General features: G+C 39.5%; 1 protein-coding gene across 1 annotated transcript in view; it reads left to right on the top strand.

The window, feature by feature from the left end:
- Usp32 (Ubiquitin specific protease 32) overlaps positions 1–15,660 on the top strand; it is a 31,201-nt gene extending 15,541 nt beyond the window's left edge. The window contains exons 7-27 of the mRNA XM_013312325.1: positions 2,833–3,021; positions 3,954–4,111; positions 4,364–4,504; positions 4,872–4,956; positions 5,605–5,744; positions 6,027–6,247; positions 6,498–6,615; positions 6,823–6,948; positions 7,166–7,405; positions 7,596–7,785; positions 8,103–8,217; positions 8,640–8,767; positions 9,087–9,238; positions 10,552–10,796; positions 11,241–11,468; positions 11,743–11,954; positions 12,358–12,464; positions 12,877–13,011; positions 13,352–13,537; positions 13,883–14,317; positions 14,831–15,660. Coding sequence (XP_013167779.1) covers positions 2,833–3,021; positions 3,954–4,111; positions 4,364–4,504; positions 4,872–4,956; positions 5,605–5,744; positions 6,027–6,247; positions 6,498–6,615; positions 6,823–6,948; positions 7,166–7,405; positions 7,596–7,785; positions 8,103–8,217; positions 8,640–8,767; positions 9,087–9,238; positions 10,552–10,796; positions 11,241–11,468; positions 11,743–11,954; positions 12,358–12,464; positions 12,877–13,011; positions 13,352–13,537; positions 13,883–14,317; positions 14,831–15,091 — 3,812 coding nt within the window. The 3' untranslated portion in view covers positions 15,092–15,660. The remainder of the gene's footprint in view (positions 1–2,832; positions 3,022–3,953; positions 4,112–4,363; positions 4,505–4,871; positions 4,957–5,604; positions 5,745–6,026; positions 6,248–6,497; positions 6,616–6,822; positions 6,949–7,165; positions 7,406–7,595; positions 7,786–8,102; positions 8,218–8,639; positions 8,768–9,086; positions 9,239–10,551; positions 10,797–11,240; positions 11,469–11,742; positions 11,955–12,357; positions 12,465–12,876; positions 13,012–13,351; positions 13,538–13,882; positions 14,318–14,830) is intronic.
- The last annotated feature ends 267 nt before the right edge of the window (positions 15,661–15,927 follow it).

The raw sequence follows: 15,927 nt of genomic DNA, 5'->3' as shown, positions 1-15,927 counted from the left end.
AAAATCATCATTAATAAAATTTAAATCATATATACTTAAAAAGACATAAAAAATCAGCGATTTGATATTTTAATTCCTTATTAATATAAATAAATTACTCGGATGATTTAGTTTATTCTAAGACCGGAAGTTTGTACATAAACGTACATTATGTTTTACATTCCTTTATTCAAATAAGCTAAACATATTATACAAATTCAGTTTCATCATCAGCTCACTATATATCCCCACCGAGGGGCTTGGAGCCTACCCTAAGTTAGGGGTGACTAGGCCATAGTCAACCACGCTGGCCAAGTGCGGGTTGATTGACTTCACACATATATTTGAATTTCTTCTCAGATATGTGCAGGTTGCATCACGATGTTTTCCTTCACCGTAAAAACGTCGGATAAATTTATTTATGTGAATCGGAAATGGAAAAACACATTGGTACATGGCGGGATTCGAACCCAGGACCTGCAGATTGCAAGTCAAGCGTTAGACCACTGAGCCACCGACGCTCAAAATTCACTTTACTATATGTTAACCTAACACTTGCCCGTGACTTGGTCGTGTTACTCGAGTCTATATTCTATATCGGTACCAAATTTCAATTAGATGTATTAAACAGTTGTGGAGTTAGTAAATATGTTAATCAAACTTATGCCAAGGAGACCGTATACATTGTCGGGTTCGTAGCACTTGGGAACATACAAAGCAAACAAGACATTCCCATGTTGTTTTACACCAATTGTTATGCTAGTCAAAACGTGGATTTCTAAAATCAAAATCTCAATCATCTTGCCCTTGTTCCTAAGGTTAGGAACAGTATGTACTACTCCATACATCTCTAACAGCCGTCATGCCTGAATCTATCTCCTTCTTACGCATATCTTTCACACATTCCAATCTAAGACCAATATCTCCTTTTAAAACATATTGCTATCTCTGTTTAGTCAAAGATAATGACAGGGATGACGATATGTTTTAAGCGGATGTTTTGATCTTGGAAACTCACGGTAAATTGTGATAGTTTCACAGAGTATAAATAAAAGGATGTTTATAAACTTTGTTGTTGTTTTGAATCTTTTTGTTTTCTCTATTATTTAAAGTAATACAAAAATGTAATAAAGAAAACAATTCTATTATCATTTTAATTAATTTCTTGTAATTATATCATTTAAAATGTAAACATTTGTTTATAAAAGGATTTCAATAGATAAAGTAATTATTATTATGTATACATTTATCTTGATATATTTGTTGCGATATAGATAAACAGGACGTTTGTTTTTCGAGAAAAATTGAAAAATAGCTAATTAAATTAAGATTATGTTAATATTGATTTAAATAAATGTTAATTAAAAAATACATAACTCAAAATACGAAACATCCTATATGTGAGCGATCTTGTCAATAAAACTATTATTTCTTACACTCCAGGTTCTTTATTGCAGATGTTCATACTTTTTTCTTAAAACTAAAACGTCACACTTCTTATAATCTTTCGTTACGGCCAGTGTTCGAAATAGGTTTGAACACTGGCCGTAACGACATATAGTCCGACATGACAGCTAACGTGTATCATGATATGGATAGTACGGACATATAGTCCGACATGCTAATGTTTCAATCAGATCGTGTCGGACTATGTGTCCGACAAGCCATACTTCCATTCAACAACTCGCTGTGGCTTGTCGGACGCTTTTTAATCGAATTGTTGTATACAGCGTGACCCGCAAGGCCCCATTCAAATGGTTTTGGACAAAATTAAAAAAAAATCGTTTTTCGAAAAATCATTCTGGCAGCTAACGTGTTAATCTACAACATTATATGTTTTCGCTGATATTATTTTTTTGCGATTATGTTCATTCTAATGTGATTAAACATGACTGATTTAAAAATTCGGTGAATTCCGATCTTTTTTTCCTATGTACAGTCAATAGGTTTATTGTTTCTTTTTATTAATTACTGGTTTAAATTCAATAATTGTTCGTAAACAATATTTGTAGATCAATAGTGTAATTTACAGTTTTACTGAAATAATCTTACTAATATAAATGCGAATGTTTAGATGGATGGATGGATGTTTGTTAGAAGATATCACCAGAAAGGAAGAAAGGATCTCGCTGAAATTTGACATAGATGTACTCTACATCTATGGAAGAACACATAGACAACTAATTAAGATTTTTTCTGAGCAAACGGAGTGGGTGACAGCTACTTTAGTATAGATTTACCATACTGAATCCATTCTAACTCGCTACTGTTTAACGTCTCTGAGTTCGGTAGCTTACAGTAGTTATTAAACGATAAAAGTAAAGTACACGGTTACCGTAACTATGTTATCGATGCAACATATCAATATACTAATTGGAACAAACAAACAAACAATGAGGTTACACGCGTGACGTGCCCCCATTACTAATTAATAGATAAACAATGTACGAAACATACTTGTAAGACCAAATAGTATTTATGTTTATAGGTCAACGCAGTCTTATTTGTTCACTAGTGGTTGGCTGTGATTTCCTCAATACAGAATTTAAAAAAAAGCCTATACTATGCCTGCAAGCATCATCTTTCCGTCTCAAATACCGTCACAATCGTTCAAATTTTGTTGCTTGAAAATATCTAATCAGATATAGCGTCTTAACAATGTTTTTAAAGGACCCATGAAAAAGGGGTAGGACATAAATCAATAGGGCTGATTGATCGGTACGATGAAGAGACTAACAAAAACATAATTAAACTACATTGTTAATATGCTGAAGAAAGAATCACCTTATTTCTTGCAACTGATATCCATAATTTATCTCTTTTGTTTTCGTTAACCATAACCCTTTATTCCAGTGATCCGGTGGCTGCGTCGTGAGACAGCTCGCGGGTACTCGGTGGGTCAGTTCTGGTACCTAGTAGGCAGTGAGTGGTGGGCGGCGTGGGCTGCCTACACTGCGGCCGGGGACAGCTGTTGCCGGAACTCCCCCCGAGCTATAGATGATGCTATCGTCTGTGATGAGAGCTTCACTAGTAATTCTACAGGTGAGAGAACTAACCAACTCTAAAACTGAGAGATCTTTATCAATAACTCTATAGGTTAGTTACAGGAGTCTAGTGTAAATGATGGATACGGCTTCTATTATTTACTGCTCTTCCATACATTTCTAAAAGCTGTCCTATCTAAATAGATTCTCCATACAAGCATATTCTCCAATATCCATCTATACTTTCTTTAGTCTTCCACTTTTAGCTACTTACGATTCTATTACTTTCTTGCAAATCATGTTTATACATGGGTAACTATGAGTAAATAACTAAAAAAAAAATTAAAAGAAAAAAAAAAGTTTTAATATGGAATATTAATTTCAGTGATTACATAGTTATATGTTTATTAAATAGTAACAATTTCTCAAAATGTACTTAAATCGTAAAGTACGAAGTAGTCTGTATGTCGTATAACCCAATTTTACTATCATGATCTTATCAACAATCGAATACATATTTTTGTTATATAATTTCATCAACTGCGTAATATATACTAGTGTAGTATATATTCCAGTCGTTATTTTATCTTTTCTAATATTTTAAGATTTGATAATATACATAAAGAAAAATACATAGACTTATGGTGCATACGAATGTCTTTGGTTACTAGTTCAGGAGACAGAGCCCACAAAATTTTTGTGAAAATGTTTTTTATTTGGTCAATAAAGGATTTTTATGTTTTTTTTTAATTTTTTTGGTTTCTGCTCACCCAACTGGATTAGGGCATGATTGTTGTTTAATTTGAATTAAATTAAATGATGTTAAAAAATTAAATAAAGCAGTTCACAAAATTGGTGGATCTCCTGGACTAATTAAAACTGGGTTTCGGGAGACAGCGCCTTCTCTTATCTATAATATTATTAAGAGTTACCATACCGTTCTATTTAGAAATATAATATATAGTGTGTAAGAGTTAAATATGTGTTCAGAGTCAATGGGGTCGCTGCTGTGGCGTGCGGAGACGTCCTCCCTGGGCAGCGGCAGCGCGGGCAGTAGCAGCGGCGTGAGCAGTGCGCCTGCACATCGCTCGCCGCCTCATCCCGGACCCATCGACAACAGGCGTCTGCTGGCCAGGGACGAACTTAAGGTATACTAAGAAACCAACACTTTGTACAGTCGGGGAAACTGACGGTGTTCCATAAAGACACGACGTGCAAACAATCAATTGGACAGCAGATTTTTAATGTGTTTTAAAAGTATTGGTCAGTAGTACAAAACTAATTGTTTTTTATGTTATCGGTTAAAAAAGTGGGGAATTGTGGTACACCGCTGATTACCGCGACTGTACATCTGTTTTTTTTCTTTGTTATAAAGTTAAGCTAAATAGCTTTGTATGTAGGTGCGTACGCTGACTGGCGAGGGCGGACACTTGCGGCGTGACGTCACACTCGCGCAGCACAGGGACTTCGAGCTGCTGCCCGACTCGCTCTGGCGCGCAATGGCGCTCTGGTACGGCGGACCTGACCCTCTGCCAAGACAGGTGACAATAAACTGATAATTTGCCTAGGGGGTACTAGAATCTATTGGCATACCAAAGAAATTATTATTTTAGTCTTCCCCTTCCCACCCTTTTCTAATACGAAGTGAATGGAAAGATATTTGGCATAGAAGGGTACTCTTAAGAAGTGAAATGTCGCCATAATGTCCGTCTCCTGTCGTAATAGTAGGCAACGCATCCGTAAATTCTGATATCTACGGGCAACGTCTCTTCGCTATTTTAGCGAATTCAAGTGACCGCTAATTTGTTAGTTTTATTTTTCCCTTAGTGGAAAAAATACACTAAGGGTTTTCCTTAGTGACAAATTAATAGCGCTATGGGAGTAAATGACTCGTCTTTTTATCTGCAGGTGATCAGACCTCCAAATTCGGATGTTGAAATGGAACTTTACCCGCTGCAGCTGAAGATACTGCGACACGTGCCAAGTACACCACGTTAGTACATTTTATATACATTTCTGTTTTCTTTATCGAATTTTTTTTTCTTGTATTGTGTGTTATTAATATTATAAATTGGAATGTATGGATGGATGTTTGTTAGACCTCTAGAACGGCTGCATAGATCTTAATGAAATTAAGTATAGATAGAAGAATATAGAAGATAGAACACCGTCTGGAAGAATACATAGGCTACATAAGTATTTTTAATTCCGTGCACACGAAGTCGCGGGCAAAAGCTAGTTTTCAAACAAATATTTACTGTGGGTTTCTAATGTTTAGAAATTCCTCGTTTAAAACATTTGATATCTCCGTTTTGTCAAAGAATGAAGGATGACAATATGTTTTATGAAAAGATTTTGGTTTTAGAAAGCAGAAGCAAATGCTTAAGTGTTAGGAAGAAAATCCGACACTGTGCCGGTGTACTGGCACAACACTAGCCTTACTAAAATGTCCACGTCTATGTCCCCTCACTAATCATTCTGACACTTGACTTTGTAACTAAAGCACGTCATTCGCGTCAAAGGTTTCTAATTAATGTTTAAAAATAGTTATTATGTCATGTGAATAGATTGTGAAGAGTTTTTGTGCAGTAGTTCGTAGTAATGTAGTATTAAATGTTTGATTTTTGTTGTTGTTGTGTAGGAATGAATGTGGGCGGTGTGGGGGCGGGTGTGGGCGGGGCGGGCGCGGCGCTGTACAGCAGCGTGCCGGCCGCGCCTGCACCGCCCGACACACAGCTCGCGTACACAGCCGCCTTCTCCCGCCTCGCCACTGTCAAACAGGTGAACTCATCACTGCTGTATACATGCATTGACTTTTTAAATTTGATACTTTTTAAATTAAAAAATAAATTAGAAAACTTCTAAAGTTCTCTTACAGTCACACTCAGAGTCGCTAAACCAGCACTAAAATCACCCTTAGAATGAGAAATCTTTACCAAAAGACTGCTTAAACAAATATCAGACTTCTCTGAGTATATCTGTTAGTTAAATTTACAAAACAATGTCTATTTTAGTTCATTACATAGTTTTAGTACTAGCTTTAAAATCGGTATTTACGTTTAGGTGACGGAGTTCCTATGCGAGGCGCTAGGTCTGGCTCGCGAGGACGTGCGGCTGTGGTCAGTGGGGGGCGGGGCCGGCGGCGGTGGGGGCGGGGCGTTGCTGCTGGACGACGAGCGTCCGTCACTGCACGAACTGCGTCTGCATGAACGAGACCGCTCCCGGCTGCTGCTGGAGCTGCGTAACCCAGATCTCACCTGGCCTGAGGAGATAGGCGCGCTCAGGTAACACCGCAATTGTTGGATGTAGGAATGCGTCAAACACCGTCTATGACATAGCAAGAGTAATTTTTATTAACAATCTTAAACTATAGCAACGCGTACCAATTTAAGCAAGTACTATCGGATCATTTTAGAGCGAGATTTAAAAGATTTATTACAGGAGAAGGCAAATGAGCTGGAGATCGTATTCGAAATTTAACTATAGGTTTGAATATATGAGTAGGTTTTGAAATGTAAATAAGATTTGTTGCAGTATGAGCGGTGGTCGCGGCGTGGAGCGTCGCGAGACACTGTCTGCGCCGGACGTGGCGGGCGCCACCGGGCTGCACAACCTCGGCAATACATGCTTCATGAATGCCGCGCTGCAGTCTGTACGTACACGCACACGTACACGCATACACACACTACACGAACACACACGTATACGTACACGTTTTTCTTTTTCTATATTCACACATCTACGCATACAATGCCCCTAAGTTTTAGTTCAATCTGGACGGTATAAGTTTGTCTTTAACGATTTCGGCCGATATTGGGGTACTTATATTTGATTTAAACATCGATTTTTTATTTGTCAGGTGTGGAACACGGGCCCACTGACACGGTACTTCAACTCCGGCATGCATTTGTACGAGGTGAACACTACTAACCCCCTCGGCACCAAGGGCGCCCTGGCGCTGCGCTACGGCGAACTATGTAAAGAGGTATGTTTGATTTGTTACGACGCTTTATGCTTCGAGACTTAGTCCTTTGAGGCGGATAATTTTTGTTATGTCTCATACGAAACTACTAAGTTGAGACAGTCGTTTAGGGACTCCATAGACTAGATTTAGAAGGAGAAATCTACATAAAGCAATTGTTTAAGTAGCTGTTAACTCTGAGTGCAGCAATAAGTTAATTAAGTTATGTATATGTGTTTAGGTGTGGTCGTGCAGCGCGCGGTCTGTGGCACCGCTGCGCGTGCGCTGGTGTGTGTCGCGACACGCACGTGGGCTTGCGGGCGGCGGACAGCACGACGCGCAGGAGCTGCTGGCCTGGCTGCTGGACGCGTTGCACGAGGACCTCAACCGTGCCGCCCCGCCCCGCCCACTGCCTGCCCCGCCCCCGCCCTCGCCTCCGCCACAAGACACAGACACGCCCCCGCCTACCAGGCCGGACCAGGTCACTTACTATGTTCAACAAATACAATTTTGAATAGTACACTACAGCAAGATCTAGATATAATTTCACCTTAGCGACCTTGGGAACTTAGGGACACTGGGGTACGGTTGGAGCTTACATGTTCTTTGTTTTTGGACAAGACTCAGAAATGTGAATATTATTGAGTACTGATTGTTTATCTTATATACAGGAGGTGGCTGCGGAGGCGTGGGCGCAGTTCACGGCGTCCAATGACTCGATAATGACGGACCTGTTCTACGGCCAGCTCAAGTCTAAGGTGCGGTGTGACGCGTGCGGCCGCGAGTCTGTGCGCTTCGACACATTCAATATGCTCAGTCTGCCGCTGCCCATGGAGTCCTTTGTACGCTGCGAGGTCAGAGGTATGCAAAATATTTACAACCCCCTCTTCCCCCCCTCCCCCCACACTTTTGCTTATCTTGATAAACTCAAAAACTACCTCAATACGGGATATTATTAAAAGTATAATCAAATAGTAATAAGCTTGTTTTTGTTTAGTTTGACGGAATCTTGAAAAGTTGAAAGAATTTTGAAATATTTTTTTTGGTCTCGAAACTATGCATTTTTTATTGCATTCGGGAGTTTTTGAGTTTAGTAGTAGTAATTTTGGTGATAAATATAAAATACTATTTATTGTAAAGAATTTTCAACCATGTTTATTGTTTTATTTCTTTTACAGTAATATTATTGAATGGCTCTGTTCCTGTGAAGTACGGTCTGCGGGTGAACTCTGAAGGCACGTATTTGGATTTAAAGAAGAAACTATCAGAACTTTGCGGATTGCCGCCTGAATGGTAAGGAGGTACTGCCCACCCAACTACGTTACGAGCGTGAATCCTACATTCAGTGATATTAGGAAAAAAAACTGAAAGGTATTTGTAGGTGGCGCTAGCGTCAAGAGTAATCTGTCATATTTTTTAACACTTTATTCTAGCGATTTAAAAAAAATGTTTTCCTTTCTTTCATTTTTTTATAAAGATTTGTTATTACGTATATTAAAAAATTACTTATTTTTGAATTAAATTTAATGGAAGTCGTTAGTATGACTACAGTCCATAAAGTATTTGGTACTTTGGAAGAAAAAGTAAAGTCTTTTTTGTATGTCTAGGATATATTCAGTGTTACTCTTGATCAGGCATTTTTCTCTGTACTACTTTCACTGGAATGTAGAATTAAAAATGTATATTTTAGATAAAAATTGTAACAATGTTGGCAGCATGTTGGTGGCGCTAGTGTCGGGGGCGACAATATCGCGGCTGCCGGAGGACGGCGCCAAACTGACTGCGAGCGGCGCCACTGAGCTCTTCGCTTACGAGATACCTGCACCACAACACGACATGCATGGTACTAACTACTTAAATCTCTGTTGATGATGTTTAAACCCCTTTTCCACTAATATAAACATTGATTGAAGTATTTTTAATTATGAAACTGTTTCTTACTTATTCAAAGAGAATAAATTTTTAATTTGTTTTTTCTCATATAATATTAACGAATGCTCTTTGTTCATTTCTAGTCTAAAGATACCCTTAGTTATCAACTTTGTGCATATGTTTTTAAGATTGTACTGTGATCCTGGTATTAGGATTGCAATGTTTTTTTCAAGTTAATCGATTCGAAGATCAGAGGAATAGGTTGTTATCATTCGATATGTTCTGCGTAGAGTGGAGCGGCGCCGGCGTGTGGTGCGAGGGGGGCGGGGCGGAGGGCGTGTCCGGGGGCGGGGCGTGCGGCGGCGCGGGGGCTGCGGGGGGAGCGGGCTCGGTGAGTGTGCGCGCCGCCTCGCTCTGCATGCCCGCGCTCTTCTGCTTCAAGGTTAGCGCGCACGCACTCGCACGCACGCACGCACGCACACCTAAACATGCGCACGCGCATGGACGATTACGATTTTTTTTTTAATCTAGCAAATTAATGTTTCAATAGGTCCAAGTAATTTGAAATTGTTTGCTATTTCCAAAGGTTGAGTTATTTTATATATATTATATTTGATTCATTTTATTGAAAGTAATTCGTAATGGTCCATTTTAATACCTTTACAAAGCCCTATTATATTGTGTCTAACAAATCCATGACTAAACGATGAAATGATCCGTTTTAAAAAATAATTATTTTTTCGCTTTTCTAGTTTTGGATGTACGGTAACATATTTTTTTGAAACATAAATATCAGGTAAAATGTAAAAAAAAATTATTAAAAGATATTAATGTTTAAAAATGTTCGATTTTCGTCGCCATGTTTAAAATGCTTCGCCGTCAGATGTTTGTCTCGACAACAAAGGTAATTTAAAAATTTTACAAGTAAATTAAATAATTTCGATTTATTTCACACTATCCATCGTTCATTTAATACATCTGTAGATATATTTGTCAAAATATAGCTAATTAAATATTATAATACCACAGACATGCTAGGATGCAAAACACAGATTAATAAAAAGTCGCATTTGTAGTGTTGCCAGTTTTTGTAACAATTTTTTTTTTTTAATTTTAATGTAATCTCGGATCTAAAATCGATTTTGTGTGTTTTAAAAATAATCATTTTAGTTTTTTCTCTTTAGTCGTGTAGAATAAATATTCAGCTATAAAATTTTGTTTTTTTATATTTAAAGTTTTTGAGAGATTTGATGCTGAATTTTTTCTACATGACTAAATGTTGCTTACTAACAAATTAATTGTTTTTGTGTGGTTTACAATTAAATAAAATAGAAAAGTGTTGGAAAAGAAAAGCTGGCTTTTTAAGGAATTTTAAATGCAAATATTTTGAACAAGTTAAAACAAGAGATCATAAAATTTAAAAAAAATATGTCGCAACCTCTTTTCGGACACGCATTTTTCATATTATTTTATTATATATAAATTTTTTGGTGATTTTGTTTTGTAAAATTGTATAAAGAATTGTCTTGCATTTATTAAGTTGTTTGTTATTTTCCTATAAACACTTAAAGCTTTTTTTTAAGTCTATTAATTTTTTTTTTGCCATAATTAATATAAAATAGCTTGATTTTTTTTAAATGGTTCTTTGAAACTCTTTCAAGCGAATTAAACTTTGTATATACGCTTATAGATTTGCTTTTTTTATTTTTTGTTGCACTTGTTTTTTGTTGACACGCATGTTAATGTGTCTTTCAGCGTTCGAGATCGGAAATTCTTATGTCCCAGAGTCCGCCGAGCACGTTCCACAGCGCGGGGGCGGAGCTGGAGGGCGAGGGGCGGAGTCACACGTTGCCGCGCGGCGCGGGGGGGAGGCGCTCGCTCACACTGCCGCCCCCCGCACCGACACTCTCCAAGGTCAAGTTCGCCTCCTCTCCCTCTCACATGTACAACATGGATGAGATAGATGGACCACCTATTCAGTATTTGGTTGCTGTACACAGGTAAGATGCACAGAAAAATATTTATGTTCTTATTCAATAAATCCACTGCATGAAGGATGGAGGATACTGATTTTGCCTCCAGCACCCGCACTTATCAGGCTAAACGTGGAATTAATTTAACTTTATTTCGTCTTATGTGTGCTTGTGGTATTGCACCAGTCAAGTGCGCTATTTGTGAAACAGCTATTATTAGATAAGAAGGGGAAAGGGATTTGACGAAGGAGTGTACGCGTAGAAAAGGAATATTCTCTTTCAGTGCGTCTCCTCTTCTGTTGATTAAAGGGAGGCAACGCAAGTACAATAGCGGGTATCTATAGGCAACAGTCGCTTCGCCATTTCGGCGAATTGAACTGGCCATTCGTACTGGACATAGCTAGTGGGTGTTAAGTGTAAGGAGAGTGTGTGGTTACGTGTTGTATGTATGTGTGGTGTGGTGATGTGCAGGAAGCAGTGCCGCGCGGACGCGTTCTTCCTGTCGTGGCAGCGCGTGCGGCCGGCGCTGTTCGGCGTGCCGCTGGTGGTGGCGGTGCGCGCGGGCGAGCCGGGCCGCGAGCTGTACGCGCGCGTCTGGGCACAGCTGGCGCGTCTGCTCTCCCCGCGACCGCCCCGCCCGCCTCACCCCTCACACCCCTCACACGCCGCCAGGGACCTCTCCAACCACGCCGCTGACTGGTCAGACCATAACTACCTCTGACTTTCCACTGTACACTATAACGTTGATCTTTTTACAAATATCTTGGCGGCTCAAGATCATCGGCGCTGTGTAAAACATTGATTTAAGATCAGCAGGGACTTGTGTTAATTTAAAAGCTGCCATGATATCTGAAAATATATAAAGTATATAAAAACTGTACTAGAAATGAAGTAAAAAAGAAATAATATCTTTGAACAGCGTCTATAGACTTTAGATACTGTATAGATAAAATAAAGTTATGTGTATTTGCAGTGACGACAGTCTGGGGTACGAGTTCCCGTTCACGCTGCGTCTGGTGTGCGGGTCTGGTGCGTGGTGCGCGCTGTGCGCCTGGCCCGCACTCTGCCGCGGCTGTGCGCTGCCCAGCGACCACAAGCCGCTGCTGCGTGACCCGCACACACACGAACACGAACACGAACACGAGCACGAGCACGCAGACACGTACGCGGATACACACATATACGGTGAGATACGTACGCACTAAATTTATTTCATGTTCTTACTTCAATTTTCCTTTAGTAGATTTTTTTAAATAAAAATCCAATACTATGGGAGTATTAGTAATCGTTAAACAACTCTAAACTACATAAAGTAATTGTAAGATGATCCTTCGAGTTGGATACTTTTGTAATTTACCTGTGATGGACTGATCACACAAATATTGATGTTTGTCCCATGATAAGTGGTAGTAGTCTAATGATTAAAAGTATGGTCATTAGTCTTCACGATCGTTGGTCCGAATTCATTCGACTTTTTTCGTATATGACATCCTAGTACTTACCTAGAACTTAGTTGATAGCTTGTCAAAAATATTTTAAGAGTTTCGTATTCTCGCGCTTCAGTATTAATATTGAATGTTATGTACAGAGTCGCAGGTGTCAGTGGACAGCGGGTGTGGTCTGGCAGGCGGGTCTCCGGCAGCACGCGCCAAGCTGCAGCGACAGACTAGCGCCAGACTAACTGCTGACGTCTCGGTATGGCAACTCAATGTATTCTATTAATCATATTTATTAAGATAAATCTTATCATGAGCGTTGGTGGCTCAGGAGTCAAGCACTTGACTTGCAATCAGCAGGTCCTGGGTTCGAATCCCGCCATGTACCAATGTGTTTTTCAATTTTCGATTTACATATGCACATTTATCTGACGTTCTTACGGTGAAAGAAAACATCGTGATGCAACCTGCACATATCTGAGAAGAAATTCAAATATATGTGTGAAGTCAACCAACCCGCACTTAGCCAGCGTGGTTGATGGCCTAATGACCCTTAACTTAGGGTAGGCTCCTTAGACCTTCGGTGGGGAGGTATAGTGAGCTGATGATGATGATGAAATCTTATCAAGAACCATTAAAGAGTAGTAAGATGTGTGAATTGTGTTATACAGGGAGATGTGGGATGCGGCGAGGTGTCGTATTTATCAATGGGGGCGCTACGAGCGGCGCGCAGACGTGGCTTGCTGCTCGCCATAGACTGGGAACCCACCGCGCTACATCTCAGATACCAGGCCACCAGAGAGAGGGTCTGTACATACAAATAAGGAAAGAGCTCTAACCGTGGCTTTCTGAGATTTATAAGGAATTTGTTTGACTGAAAAAAAAATGTAAATCGTACTCTTATGAGCTGTAATTTTTTATTACCAATAAATTGTATTATTCTGTCTCTTTTATCAAATATAATGACAAGGATATGTTTTTAGAGAGATTTTGACCTCAGAAACCAACGATAAATGTATAGTTTTAATAAGCTGTAATTAATTAGTCACTAAAGGAAGGAAATTAAGCAAATTTTAGAGTTACATAATAAAAAACCCATGTACTGTTCAAAACGATGTTTTCAAATAAGAAAATGTTGATACGTAGGCATGGGTGGAGCACTCGTCAGTGGCGGAGTGCGGTGCAGCATCAGCGCGGCCGGTGGACCTGGCGAGCTGCCTGGCCGCCTTCACGTCTGAGGAGCGGCTGGAGCAGCGCTACCACTGCGACCACTGCCGCACCGCGCAGCCCGCCACCAAGAAGCTGCAGATCTGGCGCGCACCTCCCATACTGGTACTTATATTTTTTAAATTGGAGTTTCTTTATGTAATATGGAAAAAAAACTTATTTTGAAAACATGTATTTGTGTTGTTCAGGAAGAAATGCCAATTTTTGTTTGTCTGTCTGTATGTCTGTCTATAAGCCGTGTTTGTTCCGGATAATCTCAGGAATAGTTGGACGGGAAGGTAGCTGAGGCAAGAGGCCGTGTTATAGGCTACTTTTGTTTAAAAATGCGCAAAAGAAGTCACCGGCGACAGCTAGTATAAAGAACTAAAATACTCAAAATCCAACCACGATCCAACTCTTAGCAAAAATCTGAAGGTGTATGATTAGATTAATTCCAATTATATCCAACAGATTATTCATCTCAAACGTTTCCAATACGTGAACAACAAATGGATTAAATCCCAAAAAGTGGTCAACTTCCCGTTCGAAGACTTCGATCCTACACCGTACCTCGCCTCAGTGCCGCAAGAGACCATCCTCAGGCATCGTGAGCTGAAGAGCATGAGACGAAGATCCTCCATGTTTGTTGACGTCGAAGGTCCCATATCGGAGACGGAGAGCGAGAATTCTGATGAGGAAGATGAGAGTAGCAGAGAAGAAGCTCCGAGTAAGAGTAACGTTGAGAGGCGACGGGAGTCAGTGGAGTTGAAGGGGCGGGCGCGGCTGCAGTCCACCAGTCTGACGGCAACCCCAGTCACTGATGATAATCTGGTGGATTACCACCAGCACCACCTCGAGAAGGAGCAGGATCCTTTCGATTTGAAGTACAAGTTGTATGCTGTTGTGGTTAGTTTATTTTGTCACTATTATACTTGGAAATATTCTAGTAGTATGGAAATGAAAGAAATTAGATTTCTCAGATTTGTTGGCTTTTACATATTTCATGCAGTTGTTGGTCTATTTGCAAAAGGGCCTCTACGCTTGATTTTCTACTCTTTGTTATATGAGTAGAGTCCTAACTTTATTCCACGATCCCTTTCCACCCTTTTCTTATCAGGATATGATCGGAAGGGGTAATGGATTTGGCAGAGGAGGGGACGCATAGGATGGGGAAATATCCTCTTTCTGTGTGTTCTGTCCTATGAATAAAGTCAGTCAACGCAGTTACAGAACTTACAGAAGAACAAATTACAGAAGTATATGGGCAGTGGTCGAATTCAGGAGGCCGCTTGGTTGATTGCTATTTTATAATATAAAAACAAAAATAAAAAATGAATAGCAAAAATATTGCTATCTCTGTTACATATATTGTTTATACGTAGTGAGAGTAAGAGACAGTTAAGGTGTATGTGTTGACAGTCGCACACGGGGCAGCTGCACGGCGGTCACTACGTGGCGTACGCGCACAACCCCTCGGGCGCGTGGCTCTGCTACAACGACAGCTCGTGTCGCGCTGTGGGCGCGCGCGACGTGCAGCCAGCCGCCGCGTACCTGCTGTTCTACGAGAGACGCGGACTTGACTACGGGCGCTACCTGCCTGCGCGTGCGCACCACCCCGCACCCGCACCACCACCAGACGCAGACGACGCGGATATGCGCAACATGTGCGTGCTCGCATGACCTAAACAACCTTAAACTAATGCCTACTTTACATTACTACAGAATAAGACATTAGCACTCAAAATCGGCTTAATGTAAATACTAGCTGTCATTGCGCTACTGTCTTACTGTACTGGCATAAAGGATATAACAGCATCCTAAACATGTATAACTCGTATGTCACCGTTATCTTGCATGTGACGTCATCAACGCCATTAAAGATGGCGCCCAAAGTAATATATGAGGTACAGCTACAGTATGATGTTATTTTGTGCTAATCCTAAATCTGGTCATATTATAGAGTTGACTTACCAATTTGTACAGTCGCGAACAATCGTTGGATATGTACATTTGTATTATCATATAAGAACTTGTTCAACGATCTTTTTCAAAATACAATTGAGAAGAATTATCAACAGCGATATTTTGCTATAAGTTTCTCAAATTATATGTAATTTACTTTGTGATTGTACACAAGGAACTGATGGATATAGTATTTTTTTCGTTCTATAGACACGGAATGAAGTAAACATCATAAAATTGAATATATTTCAATAATTTAATAAAAATAATAATAAATCAGAAATGTTTTTAAGCCATTTATTAATATTTCATGTTATAATAATTAACATTATATGCTGAATGAATATTTGTAAAATAATCTATAATATTTAATGGAGTAAAATTTGTAATTGGTGTCATTATATTGGTAGCTAAATATATAAAGAAAACTGCCCAGTATTTTACAATAGTACAATAATTATTTAAATATACACCAAAATAAAGATAATATTGAAAATAAAATTTCATGAAAGAGTTTTGCAATTGCTTCAAAATTATAAATAAAAAAAAAATGA

This window comes from Papilio xuthus, unplaced genomic scaffold (genome assembly GCF_000836235.2).
Source record: "Papilio xuthus unplaced genomic scaffold, Pxut_1.1 DF827679.1, whole genome shotgun sequence".
NCBI lineage: Eukaryota > Metazoa > Arthropoda > Insecta > Lepidoptera > Papilionidae > Papilio > Papilio xuthus.
Note: the sequence above shows the minus strand (reverse complement) of the source record. Positions and strands in the feature narration are given on the sequence as shown.